At 47.6% G+C, this 22,240-nt stretch overlaps 4 protein-coding genes across 4 annotated transcripts; 3 read left to right on the top strand and 1 right to left on the bottom strand.

Moving 5' to 3' along the window:
- The first annotated feature begins 370 nt into the window (after positions 1-370).
- On the top strand, positions 371-5,454 carry LOC101763546 (protein ABHD17B). Its single transcript, XM_004951559.4, has 6 exons — positions 371-969; positions 3,070-3,106; positions 3,192-3,428; positions 3,499-3,546; positions 4,583-5,025; positions 5,144-5,454. Exons 1-6 carry the CDS (start codon positions 560-562, stop codon positions 5,217-5,219), a joined length of 1,251 nt encoding a protein of 416 aa, XP_004951616.1. The 5' UTR covers positions 371-559; the 3' UTR covers positions 5,220-5,454.
- A 4,292-nt stretch (positions 5,455-9,746) lies between these two features.
- On the top strand, positions 9,747-10,659 carry LOC101775993. The gene is made up of 2 exons (XM_004954622.2): positions 9,747-9,915; positions 10,106-10,659. The coding sequence occupies exons 1-2, from the start codon at positions 9,819-9,821 to the stop codon at positions 10,375-10,377; spliced, it is 369 nt and encodes a 122-aa protein (XP_004954679.1). The 5' UTR covers positions 9,747-9,818; the 3' UTR covers positions 10,378-10,659.
- A 1,583-nt stretch (positions 10,660-12,242) lies between these two features.
- LOC101763950 (lycopene beta cyclase, chloroplastic) lies at positions 12,243-13,978 on the top strand. The gene has a single exon (XM_004951560.3). The coding sequence runs from the start codon at positions 12,292-12,294 to the stop codon at positions 13,777-13,779; it is 1,488 nt and encodes a 495-aa protein (XP_004951617.1). The 5' UTR covers positions 12,243-12,291; the 3' UTR covers positions 13,780-13,978.
- Positions 13,979-14,181: 203 nt separating this feature from the next.
- On the bottom strand, positions 14,182-20,910 carry LOC101764361 (protein STRUBBELIG-RECEPTOR FAMILY 8). The gene is made up of 16 exons (XM_004951561.2): positions 20,440-20,910; positions 20,192-20,324; positions 19,603-19,674; positions 19,458-19,523; positions 19,306-19,377; positions 19,152-19,223; positions 17,769-17,840; positions 17,605-17,676; positions 17,466-17,531; positions 17,057-17,385; positions 16,324-16,580; positions 15,708-15,979; positions 15,489-15,624; positions 15,240-15,379; positions 15,002-15,158; positions 14,182-14,729 (listed from the first exon to the last, which is right to left on the bottom strand). Exons 1-16 carry the CDS (start codon positions 20,525-20,527, stop codon positions 14,571-14,573), a joined length of 2,163 nt encoding a protein of 720 aa, XP_004951618.1. The 5' UTR covers positions 20,528-20,910; the 3' UTR covers positions 14,182-14,570.
- Between the last annotated feature and the right edge of the window lie 1,330 nt (positions 20,911-22,240).

Genomic DNA, 22,240 nt, shown 5'->3' on the forward strand with positions numbered 1-22,240 from the left:
CATCACAAGTACCAGAGATAAAAAAGAGAAGTAGGAAATTCGGATTTCATTATTAGCAGTGAAGACATAATAGTGAAACCGAGATAATCTTCGTTCAAATAAATAACCGTTAATAATTTTTATATAGATACTATCCATATGTATAATACCACATCAACTTATAGATTGTATTACGCGCCAGAATCGCGCGAAAGATTGTTGCACATCATTATCATTACATTTTTTTCTATACCACTATACCAGACTTAAGAGTCTGCTGAGGTTGTTGGATTGGAGACCCGTTCTGTTTCAAACAACCGCCGGGCCGCCTCCTGCCGTGCAAAAAGCCACTGGAGCTTAACCACCCAGATCACACACAACTGCGAGAGAGAATTGCAACGCCACACCCTCTCTCCACAGCGGGGAGCGCCGTCCCTCTCCTCTTCCTCCCCCTCTTTCCCTTCCACATTCAACGACGCCAAGCCGAAACCGAAAAACATCGACGCGCTCCGCCCTCCCTCCCTCCCCGCGCCCTCCTCCCCCCTCCGCCCTCCGGCCCATCCGCAAACCCTAACCCTAGATGGGCGCCGTCACCTCGACGGTCGCGGCCCGCTTCGCCTTCTTCCCGCCGAGCCCGCCGTCGTACGGGGTGGAGCAACCTTCGCCGCCGCCGCCGCCGCCGCCCCCTGCCGCCGCCGCGGCGCCGGCGGCGGGGGCGGCGGCGGTGGAGCCCGAGGGGGAGGGGAAGGAGAAGGTGAAGGGCGGCGGCGACGGCAGCAGGGTGGTGGAGCTCACGGGCGTGCCGCGGAGGGGCAACGTGGAGGCGCGGCGGCTGCGGACGAAGCGCGGCACGGAGGTGGTCGCGATGCACGTGCGCCAGGCGGGCGCCAAGCTCACGCTGCTCTACTCCCACGGCAACGCCGCCGACCTCGGCCAGATGTACGAGCTCTTCGTCGAGCTCAGCTCTCACCTCAACGTCAACCTCATGGGGTACGCCACTCACGCGACGCTCTCCCCGATTGGGCTCGGTTCAGGTCAGATTGGGACGCGATGCTTCCGCCCATGCGATTATGTGCTGTCGGGACGGTGGGATTCCAGTGTAGCCCTGGATCTTCCTGATCGTGTGTCGCTGGATCGGAGCTACAATCGCTTCTGGAGTTAGGAATGAGGCTAGAATGCGTAATGTTCGGACTCGGCGGATCAGTAGGGTTTGCTGCCTCCTAGCTTCGCTGACAGATGCAAACTTACGATTGCCTCGAGGCATTCATGATCCGAGTATGAAACTGTGCTATGCTGGTATAGTGCTTGATGTTGTTGGATTTGCTTGCTGTAGTTCTGGTAGAAGTTCTCATTTCCTCCGCGTGCCTCGTCTGATTTCGGGAGTGTTGATCATTGGTGTATTTGCTCGAGGCAATTGCTTGAAACCTATGGAATTTACTCAATCTTAGATGGCACAATTATCTAGATTTTTAGTTATCTAATTGTCATAGAATATTCTGCTTCTTACTGGGTTCTATGCGTAGTGGCAGGTAGCCTGGTTTTGTTTGCTTGCTGCTACCTTGGTTTTCTTTTTCACAGTTTTGCTGATTTCTTAGATGTTATTGTATTTGCTTTTTCCTGGTTTACTCAGAATTATTCACCAATGGAGTGTGGTGCAAACAAATTCAATTTTTTCGTTACGTGCTTGTAGTAGTATGAAATTAATGCATGCATGCATGCAGTTTGTCTGTCTGGTAGCGCATGTAAAGTTCTAATAATGAAAATGCTCATAAAAAGTGTCAGTTGGGGAATAATTTTGCAAGCTTCTGTCATGCACTATCCGAGGAAATGTTCAAACAGTTAAATTACTTATTCACAGTTGTTAACTCTCCATAAGTGGAAATTAGGAAACACAGATCTTAGTATCTTCGTTCTTTAAATAGAAATGGTGTATCTTTCTAGCTGGGCCAATCCGGAGCTTCATGTTGAGCATACTTTCTTTAAAGATTCTGGCTTTTAGCTTATTTGTTTCGCTCTTCCCGCTTGGTTGGTGAAATAGCTCCGGAATTGAGGAACATTTTTTTTTTATTTCCATTCGTGTCTACTTTAAGTTCCATGTTTTGGGGGAGAAAATCAAGCAAGTAAAGCAATCTGGGTCTAATGTGCCTGATGATTGGTGGTCTGGTGGTTGATTGTGGATGTGAGAATCATTGATTGATTCAGTGAATCTAGCAGCTGTAGCCAATTTAAAATTGTGTTTAGAAGGAATTGCCTGTTGGCTTGTCCTCTGCTCCTTTTCTTTAAGTCAAGCTTTTTGTTGCTTTTGTTATGTTGTTTCCTAACATAATAAACATTTCTTTTATCCTTTTCTTATTGCTCTGTCCTTTGAACCTACTTTTGTCCTCTCTATGCCCATACATTTTTGCCACATAACATCATGTTGCTGCTTACTTTAACTAGGTGCTATGTGTTGACCGAGTTATATAAGTTCACAGAGGACTTTACTAACATAGTCCATAGGGCTTTTGTGGCTAGCTTGGGACCTTGGGTATACTTTGCAATTCACTACATGATTACCATTCATAAATTAGACATCAGCTTTCTTGCTAGTGATTGCTGATACAGACCTTCTTGAGTGCAATTCAGCAAACTGGAATGTCTTTGCATAAACTTATTTAGACACCATCTTCTGCGAGTTTCATTGTTTCATCAAATGAAGATTAGTCATGATTCTGAAAGAAGCATCTTAAACACAAAAAACATGACCTTTATAAAGGTTTACTTAATCCAAGAGCTAAGTAAAATTATTTTATATCTATGAATGACCATGTTAAGAACCGAATTTTCTTATGGGAAACATGTTCATGCATATCTTCTCAACTACCCTAACCATTTATGTTACCAATTTTATGTGGTTGAGTGTCGCAGCTGTACTTTTTTTCTTTCTTTGATATTGGCACCTTATGTTTTGGAGATCTCATAATCCAAAAATTAAGAGTATATGTCACATGGATCCATATTCTAAGATCCTCCATGGGATGAACTTCTTTTCTGCACCTTTTCGGTCAATTTGGATGAGATACTAATTACTCTTGTATAATTCATTTGCAGCTATGACTATTCTGGTTATGGGCAATCCTCTGGGAAGGTACACACCTTTGTTACTTTAGATTTTTTTTTTCCTTGATCTCAATGTTCATGATGCTAATCCTTTATGTTCCCTAATACTGCAGCCGAGTGAGCAAAACACTTATGCTGATATAGAAGCTGTATACAGATGCCTCATAGAAACCTATGGAGCTTCTGAGGATAATATCATCCTTTATGGTCAATCAGTGGGCAGTGGTCCTACTTTGGATTTAGCATCCCGATTAACTCGCTTGAGAGCAGTTGTTCTACATAGTCCAATTTTGTCTGGCTTAAGAGTGATGTATCCTGTAAAGCATACATACTGGTTTGACATATACAAGGTAATAAATTTAATTTGTCCTTAATCTTATTTATCACTTAATCACATCTAAATTTGGTTTGTATTTGCAGAATATCGACAAAATTCCATTAGTGAGATGTCCTGTGCTAGTGATACATGTGAGTATTCTTCATTGTTGCAGTAATTCCTTATTGTCATATAGAGTTGGACTGCACTTATGAGGACATGCGTGTTTTTTACTTCCTTGAATTTTTCTTTAGCGCTTGTTATTTTGTTTTTTGGTTGTTCCACTGCAGGCACATATGTTCATACTGGTATTTTAATATTGCATCAATGAACTTGTACATAAGTATTATGGCAATCAGGCTTCTCAGCAAAGAGAATGCCAATCAAGTGCCATCATTAGAAATGTCTGGTTTTTAATTTATGGCAAGCTGTGGACTATGCAGTATTTGTATGATAGGATAGGTCAAGGAACTTCGAGTAAGAATTTGATCCAAATCTCCTACCAAACAGCCCCCTATTGTTTATGCAGTTGCCTAAATTTCTGGTTTAGGTAAGGTGATCTGTTTTAGAACCTCTACTATTTTGCACCAGAACTTGTTACATACTGTTTTCTGTACTAGCTTATGAAAACACATCATTAATATGTATGATAGGATAATACATTGTCCTGTATGTATATAACCTCTACAACTATCCCTCCACCAAGCAAAGCGAGCGGTTCATCCAATATCCAACTGAGTCTTTGCCAAGAGAAATGGAGTTATTGCCCTGTGAACCCTCATGGTTATTTTGGTTAACAAATTATCACCATAAATGTATGCTTGCTTACTAGAGTCCTCTTTCAAGCATGAAAGTAGGGCTATCAATGCTACTTTTTGGCACAAAGACTTAATAATGCAGATTAAAAGTTTCTAGGTTTGGTGAGCTAAAAAGATAGTGTACTGTAAACTGGGGACAACTATCCTCTAGCAGGCTAAAATTTCATGTGCGCAACATGTCAATTCTATTTTAACTATAAACATGGAACCTAGGGCTTTATTATGACTATTAATGGTGTATACTGTTTGTGTAGTCCTCCATTGAAACATCTAAATGTTTCCTTCTTATGTAGTACAAGCTGTTCAATCCAGTCAAGATGTAGGAAAACTATGCACATGCTCGTGATTTTAATACGATATCTTGCCTCAGGGTACAGCCGATGAGGTTGTTGACTGTTCCCACGGGAGGGCACTGTGGGAACTTGCCAAAGTGAAGTACGAGCCGCTGTGGATCAAAGGCGGAAACCACTGCAACCTAGAACTGTACCCGGAATACATCAGGCACCTGAAGAAGTTCGTGGGGGCCATAGAGAAATCGCCGCCCCCACCTCCGATCGACGAGTCCACGGAGAGCTCGGGCCCGTCGGACCGCGCCCCGGCGGAGCCTGAGTGCACGGCGGAGGTATCAAGGAAGAGCACGGACTGCCGGGACAAGACGAGGCCGAGCGTAGATCACAGACATAGCACGGATCGGCGGGAGAAGCCGAGGGGCAGCACGGATAGGAGGGACAAGAGCAGGAAGAGCGTGGACCACCCCGATAAGCCGCGGGCTAGCGTCGACCAGTCCGATCGGCCGAGGAAAAGCATCGACCGGTACGAGCTCACCTCTGCCAACCTACCAAATGTTTCCTTTCAATAGCATGCCGGATGAGGTGTTTTTGGTTTCGTGACTGCTGTGGTGAAATGGGTGTGTGTGTGTTGTGTATGACAGGTTTGGGGGCATGATGAAGTCGGTGAGGCTGTGCAACATCGACTGTTTCAAGGTGACAGCAACTTCTGGGAGCTGAAAGGGGGAGGATAGCGACAGAGAAAAAAAAAAGTTAGTGTTGGGAGGGAGCCGTCTGTATGTATTCCCGGTGTGTAACTTATTCAATTGGGTGATTGGTTTGGGCTGTAGCAGAGCAGGAGGTGCGCGTGTGTGGGTGTTTTTTTTTTTTTTCATACAATGGGGGCTTGTATTGTTTCCGTTGGATTGTTCTTTTTCCTAAGATGAAAAATAATAACCAATTTGTTGATAAGTAAGTATCGCTCCTCAAGCAAAAGTGGCGACCTGTCTGGTAGTCATCAGTTCCCAAGTGTCGCCGTATGCTGGTTTGGTTGTTGGCGATAGCGATGATGCCACGCAGCCGATCCCGGTGAGGCTTGCAGGCCCGGCCTCTTTGTCGACGTTTTATGCTCAGCGGCCACCGCCAGGTCTGAGCGCGGCGACCGGACGGACTTTTGGATCGCCGCGCACGCCCTCGTGTCCCCCGAACGCGCGCGTTGGACGAAGGGCGAACGCGCACGCACTCCTGGGCGGCGCGCCCTCGGCCCTCGCACTGCCTCTCTCTCCTCCGTCTCCGGGCGAGAGGTCTCACGTTGCGGCGGTCCCGGCTGCCTGCCTCGGTCTAGGTCGACGTGGGAGCGTTGCCCGCCGACTCCAGCAGCCCGGGCGGCCAGCTGCCTCCTCGCTCGTTCGCTCGTCGGTGGCCGCGCCGCCGTGTCTGTGCGTTGCGGCGCGCACGTGCCGTTGCCGTACGTGTCGGTCGACTCGTTGAGGGGGCGGGACGCGCGGTGTCTCCCTGGCGTCGTGCCGCCGCCGGGGAACAGGTAACGATCTAGGCTAGGCTAGTCATCAAGCAAGTGGAGTCCGTGCAGCGTAGTAGTACCACTGCAACTACGAGTACTTACTCCAGTCCTCTGCTTCATCCTGCAGCCGTGTTTGGTTAAAAGGGATGGATCCATTTTAATTTTCTTTTATGATTGTAGAGTTTGAAAGGATAAGAGTTGGATGCTATTTTAATACCGTTAGCAACCATTAATAAGTCCTACTTATCAAACTGTCAACCTTATCTTCTCCCTCCAGCCTCCACTTACCTCCCTCTCTTCTCCCCGAACCAAGCGGCCACTGGACCAAATTACTCCGTGCTCCACCTCCGGGCGATTCCTCTCGTGCCTTACATCACCACATTACCGGCAACACCATCGGCCACTCCTAGTTGACCCTCTCTCGCTCAACCACTGGCAATCTCCGAGTTTCCGGGCGCTCGAGCTCGCATAGCCGCTCCACCCGAGCAACCCGTCCTGCCCTCCAGCCTTCGCATGTCCTATCGTCGTCGCATCCGCTCACCCCGATCTGCCTCTGCTCGCCTGCTCCGCCGGTTGGTCCCTCGCTGCCCATGCTGCCGCGCCGCGGTGCGTTGCTCCTCGCCTGCTCGTGTGGCCTCGACGGCGCCGCCAGCTCTGCCCTTGCGTGCTCGTCCACGTGGCCTCGCCAGCGCCGCCCCTAGCCGCCCTCGCGTGCTTGCGCCGTGTGGCCTCGCAGACACACTGTGGAGCTGCTCCGCTTGGGCAAGGAGACGGAGGGACGTACGTGGGTCGAAATGGTTTCTCCGATTTGGGCTAACCGAACGGACCGAGCGGGCCCAAACATTGGAGCAATATTTTTATAGCCCGTGCATTACGGTAAAAGGTCAATTATATTTTTTAAACTTATAGTATTTTTTTTATTACACTTATTCGATGCCTACGCATTTAATAGAAAAAATTAATTTAATTATTTCCTTCACCTCAAATACCCATTAAATTTAAAAAAATTTTATTAAGCAAGATATTTGCTACAGAAAAAACATGGTTAAATATGTAACAGGTTGTACCATACAAAGAGACTACATTTCACATATATTCTTGCTTAGCAAACACCGTTGTTGTCTGAACATTGCGTATATGTGTTGGTAGACGCAGATCCATTTCTAAGTGTAGTAGCATAGCGTACATCTAGCCTGCACCGACGCTGCTCAATATGCAATAATTTTTATTTTCATGTGTATTTTTTCTACTCTAATACATATTGGACTCCTAATAAATGCCATATTTTTTTCAAGCGACAATCGGTTCCTAAAGTTTGGAAACTAAATAGATAGTTTGAAATATTTTTTAAAAAAGTATTTACATATACGTTCCTTGCACACTAAGAATATTTTTTATAGTGATACCAAACGGAATACTATGGCTACGACCATTGCTACGTATGGCAGGGGTTGGTGGATGCCCTATGCGGTTTTCTGGTTAGCTTTTCCCTGGTTTTCCATCCTATGCGCCGGTTCAAGTGGGTTCAAGTGGGGAAAGCTGGTTTTTCTTCAGTTTTCTACTGGTTCACCGTGACGGACAGCAGAAATCCAAAATTTGCCTATATTTCAAACCTCTATCGAGTCTCTCGCGATAGCTCACCGCCGGCCGCTCGTCCGACGAATCCACCGCAACCCCCTCAAAATCACTCCCAAAATCCCATCAACCTACAGATCACCTCCACATTCTCGACCGTCGATTTATCCAATTTCCTAACCGGAGAGGCCTCCACCCCTTGGTCGTGGCCATGGTGAGTTGAGGTGTTCGCCGCCCCTGCTGCCGCCGGCAGCATCTCAGTGCCGCCGGTAGCTACCTCTTCGTGAGCTGCAGTAGCCCTTCAACGTCCGCTCCTTGCTGTTGCCAGTCCCAACGCTCCCTCCGTTCCAGGTGCTGCTGAGTCAATGCCGTCCGCCGAGGTCGAGGCCGAGGGCGGCGCGACCGGGTGGGACGGTCGTGGCGGGCGAGCGGCCCTCCGACTCCCACCTTCTCTCCTCCCTCTCCTTCTCCTCCGTTGGATCCGGCCGGCCCCCACTCCCTCTCCCCCAGCTCCTCCTCCCTCTCCCCTGGCCGAGGCGGGCGGCGCGGCCGTGGCCGGGGAGGCGGCTCGGGCGCGGTCGGGCGGGCGGCCCGGAAGAGGAGGTGGACGGGTGGAGTCGCAGAGAGGGAGACGGACGGTTCTCGCGGAAGAGTGCAGGCGGTGGACGGGAGGAGACGGAGCCTATGACAAGTGGGCCCATTATTAAACATCAGGCCCACCTCTCATCGACAGAAGTTGGACCAAACAAAAAAATAGGTATAAATATAGATATAGATATAGATGGTGGAATGAACCCAACTTATTAATCTTTGAACCAAACACTTCCAAGTTCCAAAACTGGATCCGATCTATCCCGACCCACTTCAACTCTCAAACCAAACACACATGCTTCGGGGTGTTTGGATACCCCGGACTAAACTTTAGTTCCTGTCACATCGTATGTTTGCACACTAATTAGGAGTATTAAATATAGTCTAATGATAAAACTAATTGCATAAAATATACCAATTAGAATTAATTATAAAATAATTGTATAAACGAGGGCTAATTCACGAGACGACCTCTCGCGAATTAGCCCTCGTTTATACAATTATTTTATAATCAGTTCTAATTGGTATCAAACATCCGAATCATGGACCCAAACACCCTCTTAGTTTCGGTTAGCGGGACGCTCAAAGATGTGTGCACATCATGGCACACGGATACAAGTGATGTGTCAACACGGAGGAACACGGATTCATGTAGCGCGCTGTGCACGGGAAGGAAGGAGGCCATTGGCTACACCTCGAAAGCGGGATCCCTCCTCCAGTCCTCCAAAAAGACCGAGTTGACTGTCTGATGGGAATAAAAAAGCTCTTTAGCAGGCAGCTCACAGCAGCGGTGTTTCCGACCTGGACCAGATGCTTAGGCCCGGCCTCCTCCATCCTCCTCGCCACCTACCTGCAACTTCCTCGTAACCAGGAACGCGCACCACGTCCCCCGCCCGGCGTCGAAGCCGTCGCCCATCTCGCGCTCGCGGCGTGCTCGTACGTGCTTTTTCGAATCATGCCGCCATGATTGGCGCGAGTAGCCACGCCCGTGTGCCCCTCGCCTCGCCCAACCAGGTTTCCTTTCAGAACCCTGTGTGGCCGCAGATTGATCCGCACGGGTCACGATTCAGGGCACGGACCATCTCTGGGGGGAAGCACCGAACCGAATCGTCGGGAACATTGCTGAGAACGCACTCGTTGCATGCCACACCACACGGTAGTTGAAATGCACGCTGCACTGGCCCACGGCATCAAGATCTTCAACCCCAAGCAGCAGTGGCAGTGGCCTCTCCTCGCCTCGGGGTCCTTCAATTTACAACTCCGAAACACCATCGGGAGACGCAAATGGTGACAGGTTACAAGGGACAAACTTACCATCAGGCCAATGACCAACTGGTCGACAGGTCGGAGTATCAGTCTCAGAGCCCCATGCGCGCGCGATTATCGTAAACGGTTTAAAAGTACAGGCGCACAGGCGCACACCATGCATGGCGTAGCCCAAAGCTTTGACCAATGGCGTCCCTGTGCGTGTGCGTGGGCGCCCCCTGCTGAACTGAACCCCGGGGGCCTTTAAAGCCATCTCCGGCATGCCTTTCCGTTCCTGATCGACCTCTCTTCACTTCGGAGTTTCAGAGCTCAGGCGTCTTCTGCAGCTAGCCAGTCATATTCAGAGGAAGGTCGTTGGTAGTTACAGCCTTACAGGCCGGGTAGTTATGCGGCGGTTAATAAGTTGCGTCGGCCTGCTGCTCCTGCTCGGCGCCCTGCTGGCCGCGCTCAGCCCCGCCGTCGTCGTCGCCACCGCGCGCAGAGGTAAAAGAAAACTCAGAGCACCATTTCCTGACAGAGTTTTACATGTTCACCCTTGTGCCATGGCCACACACGCATTTTCCAGAGTGCTTCGGCAGTTCAGAAAGCATTGATTTTCGTATGATCCGAAGCTCGATCGAATGATTGTCGCTACCTATCAATGGTGTCTGATGCATCTTTTATTTTTCTTCAGAGATGCTAATGGCGGCCAGCCGCGACGAAGGCCGAGGCCGTGCGGCAGCCGTGAACATCTTAGGAAACGCGCCGCCGCCGCCGCCAGCGTCGGCGAATGGTGGGGAAGATGTGATCGGGAGGAGGAAGGATGAGGCGGTGGTGGCGAGGAGCCACCGCCGTTTCAGGACCAGGAGGATCCCTGCCTCGGGCTCGCAGGTTCAGTTCGGTGGCCGGATACCCTTCACCGCCGACTACCACTCGGTCCACAGGCACCCGCCCACCCACAACTAAGAACAACCAGGGGGGCACGCTCTCTGTCCTTCTCAATACCAAGCCCGTCTCTGAATATTTCTAAACAGTATCTTCTTCAGTTCTTCTTCTACCTCTCTCTTTTTTTTGTAGCTTTTAGGTTTGGATCTTAATTAGTAGTGAAATATACTGTGTGCAACCTGTATGTTATGTTACTCTTTTATTTTTCCTTTTTTAGGTCTAGATGATTAGATCCTTAGTAACAATATATACTGTAGTAGTGCCTATGCAAGCAGCTGTATGTTTGGGGCCATTTTGTCTGAACATGTGGTCAGCCTGGGCTCTCCTCTGAAAGGGAGCATTGCTAATGCTGACCAATGTTCCCTCCGGCTTCCATCCTTTGTGTGTGTACTGACCAAGTGACCAGTGGGTTCTGAGTTCTGACGAGCATGATACTCTCTTGTTTCTCTCGTTCGTTTCAAAAAAAGAAAAAGAAAAAAAGAAAACACTGTCTTGTTTCTAGCTCTCATGGTCGTCGTTATGCCAACCTTACAAATGCCCCTTATATAAAAAAAAAAACTCGCATATGCCATCTTCACATACATCCGATGGTTAGCACGGATTTTCATTTTTTTTTGGGGCACAAAAAACCACAGTTTATAACTACCTGGAAATTCTTTACAGCCTTTCTTGATATGGACTGCTGGCCAGTTCAGCTGACGGCCTCACACAAGCCCAATCACATCTCCCTGTCAACAAGGCCTTGGATAAACACGGGGAGCGTATGGTATTGCTACAAATTTGGACGGCTTGAAAAGTGACAAGTAGTGGGGGTAGCCTTCGATGCTGCTGCTCGTGGTGGCTGTGGAGCGGGACCCATTCATGTCCTTCCGACCTTCCCTCAGCCTGTTGTCTCTTACCTCAGAGAGTCCGGCGCGGGATCTACCTGTGGAATCCACACTCCACAACCACAACAACGTTTTCACGAACTTCCCCTTGCTCTTTCCTTGTATCGTGTTCCAGGACAATTAGGTGCAGAAATTGTCTTTTTTTTTTTTGCAGATGCTAGGAGGCAAGGATATGATGTCGGCGTACAGTTTGGAAACGTGTGCACATGCTATTTCTTCGTACGACAAGAAGGGCTAGCGCCCAGTCGAGTGCGATATGTGCACCAATCTTACTACGATTCACCATAAATATATTATTTCTATAGTTTAAGTGTACGGAATGACGCATTGTGCACGCTGCACTGCAAAAAGAGTGCAACGACGTCGATTCTAAAAAGGTGCAACGACGTCGATTCTAAGTACAGTTTCAGAACTTGTACGCATGCTAGAAACGGCTCATATGGAATACGTGCAGCAATCAAATTATGATTTATCACAAAAATATGTTTTTAAAAAATATTCTACAAAAATAAATTGCAACCAAGATGTATATGAGAAATCTTAAAATAGAGGTGGGTTCAACTTGTGACTTAGAGATGAAACCCTAGATACGACACTTCGCCCCTCCATTTTCTGTTATCATTAGCACCCACCACACTAAATTGCCCAAGCATGATAGTAAATCAAATCAGTATATTTGAAATGTAGCAGTCATAAAATATTAGTGTTTCAAACGTTCTTCATTAAAATATATACACACTCACTCTATCAATCAGTCCCCACGTAAACCCCTTAATAATTCAGCCACATTATTTGTTTCAACGGGTCAGCCTCGCATGGCAGTGGCTCGCCGCGCGATATCTCACATATTTCATAACAAAAAGGTTGCTTGAATTTCGGTTCTTACTCATAGCAAAATGCTAACATTTGAGGTGCTTTGGGTGAAGAATGCCACATTCGACTGTGGTGGTGCCCCCAACTCAAATCAGCCGGCACCTTTATCACCACCACCTCAGGCTCAGGATTGCACGGCTCCACCGCGCCCGAATTCCCCACCTCCCACCGCCCCATGGCCGCCACCGCCCTCCTCCTCCGCACCCACCACCAACCCTGCAAGCCGCCGCCGCCGCCTCCCCCCGCGGCGCGCGCAGCCGTCCTCTGCCGCGCCGCGGCGGGGACGTCCGCCGGGCCGGCGTCGGCCGCGGCGCTGCGGTCCCTGGCCCCGCCCACGCAGCCGGAGCTGCTGTCCCTCGACCTCCCCCGCTACGACCCATCGCGCGCCCGCCCCGTGGACCTCGCCGTGGTGGGCGGCGGGCCCGCGGGCCTCGCCGTGGCGCAGCGCGTGGCGGAGGCCGGACTCTCCGTGTGCGCCATCGACCCGTCCCCGGCGCTCGTGTGGCCCAACAACTACGGCGTGTGGGTGGACGAGTTCGAGGCCATGGGCCTCTCCCACTGCCTCGACACCGTCTGGCCGTCGGCGTCCGTCTTCATCGGCGACGGCGCCAGCCCCAAGTCGCTCGACCGCCCCTACGCCCGCGTCGCGCGCCGGAAGCTCAAGTCCGCCATGATGGACCGCTGCGTCGCCAACGGCGTCGTCTTCCACCAGGCCAAGGTCGCCAAGGCCGTCCACCACGACGCCTCCTCCCTCCTCATCTGCGACGACGGCGTCGCCGTCCCGGCCACCGTCGTGCTCGACGCCACGGGGTTCTCCCGCTGCCTCGTGCAGTACGACAAACCATATAACCCCGGCTACCAGGTCGCCTACGGCATCCTCGCCGAGGTCGACGGCCACCCGTTCGACATCGACAAGATGCTCTTCATGGACTGGCGCGACTCGCACCTCCCGGAGGGGTCGGAGATCAAAGAGCGCAACCGCCGCATCCCCACGTTCCTCTACGCCATGCCCTTCTCGCCCACAAGGATCTTCCTCGAGGAGACGTCCCTCGTCGCGCGCCCGGGCCTCGCCATGGACGACATCCAGGAGCGCATGGCTGCGCGGCTCAGGCACCTGGGGATACGCGTCCGGAGCGTCGAGGAGGACGAGCGGTGCGTCATCCCCATGGGCGGGCCGCTGCCCGTGCTGCCGCAGAGGGTCGTCGGCATCGGCGGCACGGCCGGGATGGTGCACCCGTCCACGGGGTACATGGTGGCGCGCACGCTGGCGACCGCGCCAATCGTGGCGGACGCCATTGTGCGGTTCCTCGACACCGGCGGCGGCGCGGCGGGACTCACCGGGGACGCGCTCTCCGCCGAGGTGTGGAAGCAGCTGTGGCCGGCCAACAGGCGGCGGCAGAGGGAGTTCTTCTGCTTCGGCATGGACATCCTGCTCAAGCTCGACCTCGAGGGGACGCGCCGCTTCTTCGACGCCTTCTTCGACCTCGAGCCGCACTACTGGCACGGCTTCCTGTCGTCCAGGCTGTTCCTGCCGGAGCTCCTGATGTTCGGGCTCACGCTGTTCGGGAACGCCTCCAACACGTCCAGGCTCGAGATCATGGCCAAGGGCACCGTGCCTCTTGGCAAGATGATTGGCAACTTGATACAGGACAGAGATGGGTGAGGAGGGCTTATATAGGAGGGTATGTATGCCTTGCCTGCATTTCTCACCTGAAGATCTCCATTGGATCTCTGATTTTGGCATTGCTTATGCTCAGTGTATTTAAGATTTGCAAACAAAGATTCACGAAACACCCGGTCTAGGACATTCTGTCAGATATAGGAATTGCTGCTGCAACGCTACTTCAGCATTGGTGATTACAGATTTACTGTCACAGTTCAGAGCTGTATAGTTGCATACCGAGGGATGTTATGACAATCCACCTATCAGATATCATGGTCTTCAAATACAAGACCAAATTCCCGATAAAACATGAAACTGACAGTTGTGTATTGTGATACCCTGTTCTTAATATTTCAGGAATTGGAATGGACTGGGAGGCTAAAGATTCGTACCATATAGTAATAAAAAAAACAAAGAAATTTATCCAGTATATGAGAATGGCTTCAATGAGGTCAACGAGATTAGTGTCATTAAAACTTGAAAGAGCCGAGCAGGAATCATTTTACATTTCTTTTCCTTCTTCTCTACCAATAACCAGCTATACACCACCATCAATTTGAGCCTCAGTTTAGATCCAGCAGCAAGTACACTGACTGGAAAACGGGAGGAATGTAGAAGAATGAACAAAGTTGATCAATAAGTACCAAAATTATCTTCTCAAATTCATTCGATTCTGAGTTGTCATCATCAGCTCAACTTCTCCAATTCATATGCATGTTCCAGATCTTGCCTGTGCAAGTTGAGCCACGGAGCTGCTTTGCGCTTGTATCATGGAAGGATTTGCTTTGAACTCAGAAGGATATGTCTCTCATGTCTCCTTCGCGTTCGGGGGCTCTGTATGAGAACCCTAGCTCTTCTCCTGATTGCCGCCTTACTATGCTAGCCCTCTGCATTAGGCGCACAAGTTGCTGAACAACCTCTGACATTGGTGGACGGAACTCTGGCTCAGGCTGCAGAAACAAATGATATATTCTTAGTATATGGCTCCTGAAAAGAAAAACAGGTGCCAAAACGATCCAATAAAACTCCATGCACAAATGATTTTGTGTGGTTAAGCACCCAACACAGAAGCAGTAGAGTGAGCACAAATCTAGGCACTACTCTGAAAGACAGTTGTTCACGACATGATTTTTCAGATTTCTTTAAGGTCATCATGATTCATGAGTACTTAATGGCCATTACAGATCAATAACTGAACATGTGTCACAAAGCAAGAATATACCTGAACGCAGAGCGCAATTATGTCTGCAAAACGGGATAGCGATTTAGCAGGGTACATTCCATTTAATGCTGGATCAACCATCTTAGCAAGTGCATCAATATCATGAAGCTGCGGGGTAGCCCATCTAACAAGGGACTGTTCTGACCTCTCTCTAGAACTGCGACAACCATCCAAGGGTCATTTCAACTTACATAAGATGTAAGGCACCAGGATCAGATATAAGATAGATAATATGTACCTGTCTAGCGGCTTTCGCCCTGTCAATAGCTCTAACATCACTACTCCAAAACTGTACACGTCACTCTTTACAGTATAAATTCCAGACATGGCAAACTCAGGGGCACTATATCCAAATGATCCAAATACTTCAGTTGAAACCTGTAACAAGAAGCCAATTAGTTAATCCATGGACCAAGTAAACACTACATAGTCCAAACATGGCTATTTGAAAACAACTTAAGTACAATAGATGTGGAGTACTACTTACCTGTCTCTCGGTATTAGGTGTCAAGGCAGCAAGTCCACAGTCAGATAGGTGTGGATTATGCTCCTCATCCAGTAGGATGTTCGAAGACTTAAAGTTTCTATGAACAACAGATGGCAAGCACACCTCATGCAGGTATCTACAACAAGAAGCGGAAGGCATTATATGCATCCTCTGCAATAACCTTGGAGTACACAGTGCTGTATGATTCAAATAACTTACTCCAGGGCTCGAGCAGTGCCTAGTGCTATCCTTACACGGATGTTCCATGTAAGCTTCCTGCTCATCTCATCAGAGAAGTGCAATATATCATGCAGTGTTCCATTTCCAATGTACTCATAAACGAGAAGCCTTTGTCCATGTTCAACACAATATCCTGTTAGTGGCACGATGTTTGGATGCCTTAGTCGCGACATGCTTGATACAGCCTCAAGGAAGTTGTCTTCTTCCTGTAAAGAGAGGGCAGCACTGTCTATCTTCTTAACAGCAAGAACCTGTAATCATGGCACACAGATCAGATGCAGTGCAGAACACGAGCATGAAAAAAAGGAAGTGGCGCACAGGGTCTAGAAACAACATCTATAACACCACTACATCAGTAAACAACAAAAGCACAAGGACTTGGCTTCAAAATGCATTGAACGATGTAACAAGTCTGATATATTGAGCAATGACAATAAACAGATTCACAATGCATTGAATAGTTTGCAGTTGAGTATTAGCAACAAGCGTTTTGATATTTTGATACAATACACTCGTGTATGTATTTGATTCTATTTTTTGCAAGAAGTACAGATTTGATTTTTGTTATGACAAAGTTACAAAACGCACACTGTACCTTTCCATTTGGGAAATCAGCCTTGTAAACACGACCAAGAGAACCCTCTCCTAGAAGAGAATCTTGACAGAAGCTATTAGTAGCAACTTGGAGAGAAGCAACAGTATAAGGCGTTGCAGTTATAGGGACCTTTGTCTTTCTCATAGAACCATTTTTACCATAAACCCTCTCAGGAGTCATTTTCTCCGGCGGTGGCAGTTTCACAGTTGCTATAGAGGTGTCTTCAAGATTCGGCTCTGGGGTTTCCCTGCTAGAAGCTACAAAGCCAAAAAAAATAAAGAAGAACTAAAATAACAATTATCAAGGGACCGGAACATTGGGGTTCTGCAATTGTGCTGGTAATATCTTTAGAACAAGAAACTTAATATCATTATAGCTCAATCAGACCACTAAATCTATTAATTAAACGACAGCTTCCCAGTTTTTCTGCTACTGTATTATCTCTCTCCTAACTACAAACCTATATATTACATTATTACACAATTATACCAAGCTTGAGATCAGGCACATGCACGCAAAGGAAGCAAATTCCAATTGTTCAAGCTCTCGCCATAACTCAGTTACAATAAATGATGTAAGATCACCAGTGCCTTGTGTGGTTTCCAGATCAATCAAGCAGTAGTCCAATCAAAAGTTACCTCTTTAACAAATAGCATCTTAGCTAACAGAAGAATAAATATTTATCTAGCATCAACCAAGAAGAGTACCGCAAGAAGCATAAGAAATGCCATACCTCTCTCTATGTTCACTGTTAGAGGACCTACAAAATCTTTTGATTCACTGCTGGCATCATCCTTTCTTTTCCGTGCATTGCGCATGCAGCATACCAAAAGCAAAAGGACACATAAGACAGCAACTATCGAGCCAGCAATTATCCCCACAAGCGGACCTGTCCCAAGGCCTTGCTTCTTGTCACTTTGAATGGTGGGGCTTTCGGACCCTTTTGGAGCATCTCCTTGACCCTGAGGATGTTTAGGGCGATTCCGTGGCCTCTGAGGGGGTGGTGGCATAAAAGGTGGTGGTGGAGGAGCAGGTCCATTGGCAAATGAGTTTCCTCCAAGTCTATGATTGCAGTTACAGCAAGTCGTTACAATGTCAGACAGTTTCACAGAAAAGTGAAGTTAAACAAGTTTGGAACATACTTTAGATCTGGGATGGAGCTGAATTCTTTTGGTATCCAACCACTGAAATTGTTGTTTGCAATGTTTCTGTTTAAACAAGGCTATTAGATATCAAGCAAGTAAGAATAGAAGTCAAACTATTGTCTGAAAATCCACTTACAGTGTAGTAAGGGCAGAGCTTAGGCCACGGAGAACATTGACAGAACCTGTGAACTGATTGTTCTGCATATAGCTGCAAAGTGGGTAAGCATGAATCTATCATGGCCAAAAAGCTAATGCAGAAAAAGTAGAACCTTTTCTTTAAAGAGATTATTTGATACTTACAGACTTGAAAGATTTGATAAAGAACCAATAGAATTGGGAAGGTCCCCTGTCAATTTGTTGAAAGACACGTCTCTGTCAAGGAGTACAAAACGCATAAGATGGATTCGAGAAACCAATCGGACAGTATTTTTGTTAGTGTCATGGAAAATGTGACTTCTTATGACCACTATAAAGATTAAATTTGTCAAGAAAGAATTGCATGAAACGCACACATCAAGTTTCACTACATCTGTCATGGCTCACTAATCTTTACTGGAACAGGAACGGATGCTTGTCTTGTGCTGAAAGTATTACTCCCTCCGTTTCAAATTGTAGGTCGTTTTGGTTTTTCTAGTTTCATAGCTTTTGCTATGCATCTAGATATACGCTATGTCTAGATACATAGTAAAAAATATGTATTTAGAAAAGCCAAAACAACTTATAATTTGGAACGGAGGGAGTATACTTAAGGACATAACTAAGATCGTCTAAAGATTTAGGTTATGAAAAAAAAAACCCATGATCCATCCAATATACTGAGGTAGATTTTGTACAGTTCAAAGGCACAAGAAACTATCTGGAATTCCAATTCTAACCATCAAGCACAGTGGTCATGTCATTTCATCTTCTGGTCAACTTCTACATATCAGTGCTGCATATCGACTACTCCCTCCGTTTCCTTTTTTAAGGCGTATGCGCGTTTTCGAGATTTACCGATATGCTAGGCGTCTACAGCTACCGGTGCATTTTTCCACCAGGCATTCAAGTCGTCTGACCAAAACCCAAAGCGTTTTGCATGCACAGTCGTTAAAACTCAGTTGCATGCACCTATCACTCCACTGCCCGGCCGCATGCATGCATGCACACACTACTCCAACCAGAGATTACAACGTGGCGCAACAGCACGGCACCCGGTGCTAGATTAAATGGCAGCGACGCTAAACAAGGCTATCTTGGTATGTGGAGTATTGCACCTAGCGCCTAAGAAAAGAAAACGGAGGGAGTATGAAGCAAAATGGCATTCTATGGAGTTTACATAAAGCATTTGAAGAAGAAATAATGAATTAGATGGTTTACATGAAATTAAATTAAAGGTAATGTTGCAAAAGGATACGAAAGATGTGTAACAGCATGATTGCCTAATGACACACTTCCTCAGTTCTTTTCCATTCTGTGTTTCCGTGGGAAAACACCTTCGTCCGTATTCGATGTATAGGATTTCAAGAAAAGGTAACTACATCTTCCTTATGTTTCCCTATATCATGTAGTGTGTGCTACATTTTTACGAAATATAATCCATATGTTTGTTGTTCATTGGGATGAAAGCGGACGGTGTATAAGACAAAGAAATTAACGAGATAAAGATACGCTTTGCAATGAATAAAGGTTTTTGAAGATTCTTACAATTCTGAAAGTGAACTGAGGTTTCCAAATAGCTCACCCATTTGGTTCAAAAGTGAGTTGTGGCTGAGATTGCTGCATCAGAAGTTTCTGTGAATTACACTTTGCCAGCATAAGAATGCACTAGTGCAAAAAATTGCCACAGGTAGCAGCTTACAGGTACTCAATTGAAGCCAGATTTGTTATAGAGTATGGAAGATTCCCAGAGAAATCGTTGCTAGCTAGATTCCTGCATCACCATTCACTATGAAACTACAAACACTGGTTACTATGGAACAAATTATACTAGGATTGACACAAGACACTTACAGATATGTGAGATTCGGGGGCAACTGGTAAGGGATCGAACCATGCAAGTTGTTGTTGCTCAAATCCCTGCATATTATGAAATTGTGGATCAAAATAGTGCATAAAAGTATAAAACAGAAGAGCAAAGACAAGTTGTAGCTCTCACAATGTCTTCAATGAAAACAGGTTGGAGAGTTCGTATCCCAGAGAACCATTCAGCCCTATCCCTGGAAGCTTGCTGTAGAATATGAGTAGAAGAATGCGTTAGTGTTGGGTAGTCTCATCTCAGGAATTTGCATAGCCAGAAAAGTAAATGAAGGAGGTGACATACCAATGAACAAAACTGAAGCAAGTGAAATAAAAAATGTGCTGAGAAACATAAATTTAGGTTGCAGCACAGCAATACTAGCCCCAAATTGCCATTACTCGTTACAAAGCATGGGTGCAAAGACCAATAAACTTCTACAGGATGCAAATGTGTTGAGCTTGCAATTCGGTCTTAACTTGAGGCTAGCACAGACAACATGATTATAACTGGTGCTTCCAAACTACACATTCCTACCAACTCCCACAAGCCACAAACTCAAGTACAAACAAGGATCAAGCACCGGAAACCAGCCAAAAAAAGCACGGTCATCTCCATCACTGAACCCACCTAATCGTAAGAGGAATCATGGAGCTCAAAAGGAATCAATCTATGCGGCTGTGCAAGATATCAAGATGGTTCCTTTGATGCGGGCGCCGCGGGATCTTACATTTCGGTGACGCCGGCGCCGGAGCAGGTGACACCTTGCCACGCGGCGCCGCAGGGGTCGCCGCCGCCGGCCGACCAGCCGGCCAGCTGCGACGGACCGTTCCAGGAGGCGTAGAGATTCCCCAGCGCCGCAGCTGCAAGGAACTGACTCATCAATAACACGCAAGGGGAAAGGAAAAAGAAAACCCACACCATCCCAAGAAACCAAGAACCCCAGCAGGAACCGTGAGCGCCGCGCAAGGCTCTTACCGTCGGCCGAGTCGGTGTTGGCTCCCGCCGGCGCCGCCGCGAGAGCAAGGAGGAGACCGGCGGCCAATGCGGCGGCCAGCGCCTCCATGCTTGCTTGGTCCCCACACTCTCGCTCTTGATCCTTCTCCGCGACAAAGATCGCCGCTTTCCCCCTGGCTACCTGCCCCCTTCTAGGACACGGCCATGGTAGCCAGCACGAGGATCACCACGCGCGCGGCCACACAGCCACTCTCACCAAGGATGACAGCTAACACGCGGGGCCAAGAAAGGAAGCGAGGAAGAAACGGCGGATGCCACGGCTGCCTCCGGCACGGAGATTTGGATGTGGCGTGGTAGAGATGGCAAAAGACTGCAATTTTTTAGCTCCCCCCTCTTAAATGCTTGTTGGGTTCTGGGCTGCTTGCTGTTCTTCTTGACTCTCTTTCTCTCTCTCTCTCTACGCAGTACGCACACACTCTTTCTCTCTCCTCCTCGATGGAGAGGAAGGAAGGAGCTTTTGATCCGGTAAATTAATGCGGGAGCAATGGGAGTAGGTGAAAGGTGATGAAGGCCATGTTTAGTTACTCCCAACTCCCAACTTTGACACTATGCAAAAAGAAGATTCCCCATCACATCAAACTTGCGGTACATGCATGGAGTACTAAATGTAGATGAAATTAAAAACTAATTGCACAGTTTTGTTGTACTTTGCGAGACGAATCTTTTGAGCCTAATTAGTCAATATTTGGACAATAATTCACAAATACAAACGAAACGCTACAGTGTGCTACAGTGCTGTAACAGTAATTTGGCACCTCCCAAATTCCCCAACTAAACACGGCCGAAGTCCGAAGTGTGCCTGCAGAGGCCAGCAGGAAGAAAAAGCTGGACTGATTGATGCTCTGCTAATGGTGTGGACTATGGACAAAGGTTTATACCAGTACAGTCAACCATGAGCTGTGGTTTGACTGAGCAGGACAAAATTTTCACCATCCACGTTCCATCTTCTTCCTCACCACCTGAATCACACTTTGCCTCATTCCAACTTTCCACACTCTTTATTTTATTTGCTGGATGCTATGGACACCTTTGATGCATCTAATCCAGTTTACTATCTTTGAGCATGTTCGCTTCAGCTTATTCAATCGGCTTATCAGCCACCCAACAGTATTTTCCTCTCACAACAAATCAGTCGTTCCAGCTTTTCAGCCGGCTTATAAGCTGAAGCGAACAGGCCCTTTATCTTTTATCTTATTGCTCTGGATGCCATGGATTCCCTTTTTGCGTTAAGCTGTTCTAGAATCAATCAGGGGTGCAAATGCAGGCCATAGAGTTACTGTATTTTATCCTATGAAAATGTGGGCATGTCAATTCATAAGCATCTTTCGTCAGATCAAAATGCAGTTCGTTGCATGTCACATCAGCTCGCTTGGAATCGGAATGGCCTGGAAACCTGCAGCTCGCTGAGCTACATCTGAAAATCATCAAATTTTATGGTTGAGAGTTCGGCACAAAAGGAAGAAAAAAGAGTTGAGAGCTGAGACTAAAATGCTCATGCTCAAAACATGTGTCTTCTGCTAGATTCCACACAATAGATCATGGTCCATGCCCACGTCAAGTTGGGCGTTGACCGTTGACCAAACGCAGCTTATGGTGAACAGTAATCGAGCTGCCCTTCGTAGTAGTACGATTCAACAGTATTCTACCTTATTCCCAATCCGCGATTAGGCGTGTTCCGTTGCGCTTAACTGCTAGCATGTGTGCCGGTGCTAAACTGGTCAGATGTCGCCTGCTGCAGGCATGTGGGCGAGTTCAACAACTT

This window comes from Setaria italica, chromosome I (genome assembly GCF_000263155.2).
Source record: "Setaria italica strain Yugu1 chromosome I, Setaria_italica_v2.0, whole genome shotgun sequence".
Classification (NCBI taxonomy): Eukaryota; Viridiplantae; Streptophyta; class Magnoliopsida; order Poales; family Poaceae; genus Setaria; species Setaria italica.

Coding starts and splice junctions, on each gene's coding strand:
- LOC101775993 (XM_004954622.2), top strand. CDS start 9,819: ATGCGGCGGTTAATAAGTTGCGTCGGCCTGCTGCTCCTGCTCGGCGCC. Junction 9,916..10,105: donor CGTCGCCACCGCGCGCAGAG/GTAAAAGAAAAC, acceptor ATTTTTCTTCAG/AGATGCTAATGGCGGCCAGC.
- LOC101763950 (XM_004951560.3), top strand. CDS start 12,292: ATGGCCGCCACCGCCCTCCTCCTCCGCACCCACCACCAACCCTGCAAG.
- LOC101764361 (XM_004951561.2), bottom strand. CDS start 20,527: ATGGAGGCGCTGGCCGCCGCATTGGCCGCCGGTCTCCTCCTTGCTCTC. Junction 19,675..20,191: donor GGCGCCGGCGTCACCGAAAT/GTAAGATCCCGC, acceptor CATATTCTACAG/CAAGCTTCCAGGGATAGGGC. Junction 19,524..19,602: donor CTGTTTTCATTGAAGACATT/GTGAGAGCTACA, acceptor CATAATATGCAG/GGATTTGAGCAACAACAACT.
- LOC101763546 (XM_004951559.4), top strand. CDS start 560: ATGGGCGCCGTCACCTCGACGGTCGCGGCCCGCTTCGCCTTCTTCCCG. Junction 970..3,069: donor CTCAACGTCAACCTCATGGG/GTACGCCACTCA, acceptor ATTCATTTGCAG/CTATGACTATTCTGGTTATG. Junction 5,026..5,143: donor CCGAGGAAAAGCATCGACCG/GTACGAGCTCAC, acceptor TGTGTATGACAG/GTTTGGGGGCATGATGAAGT.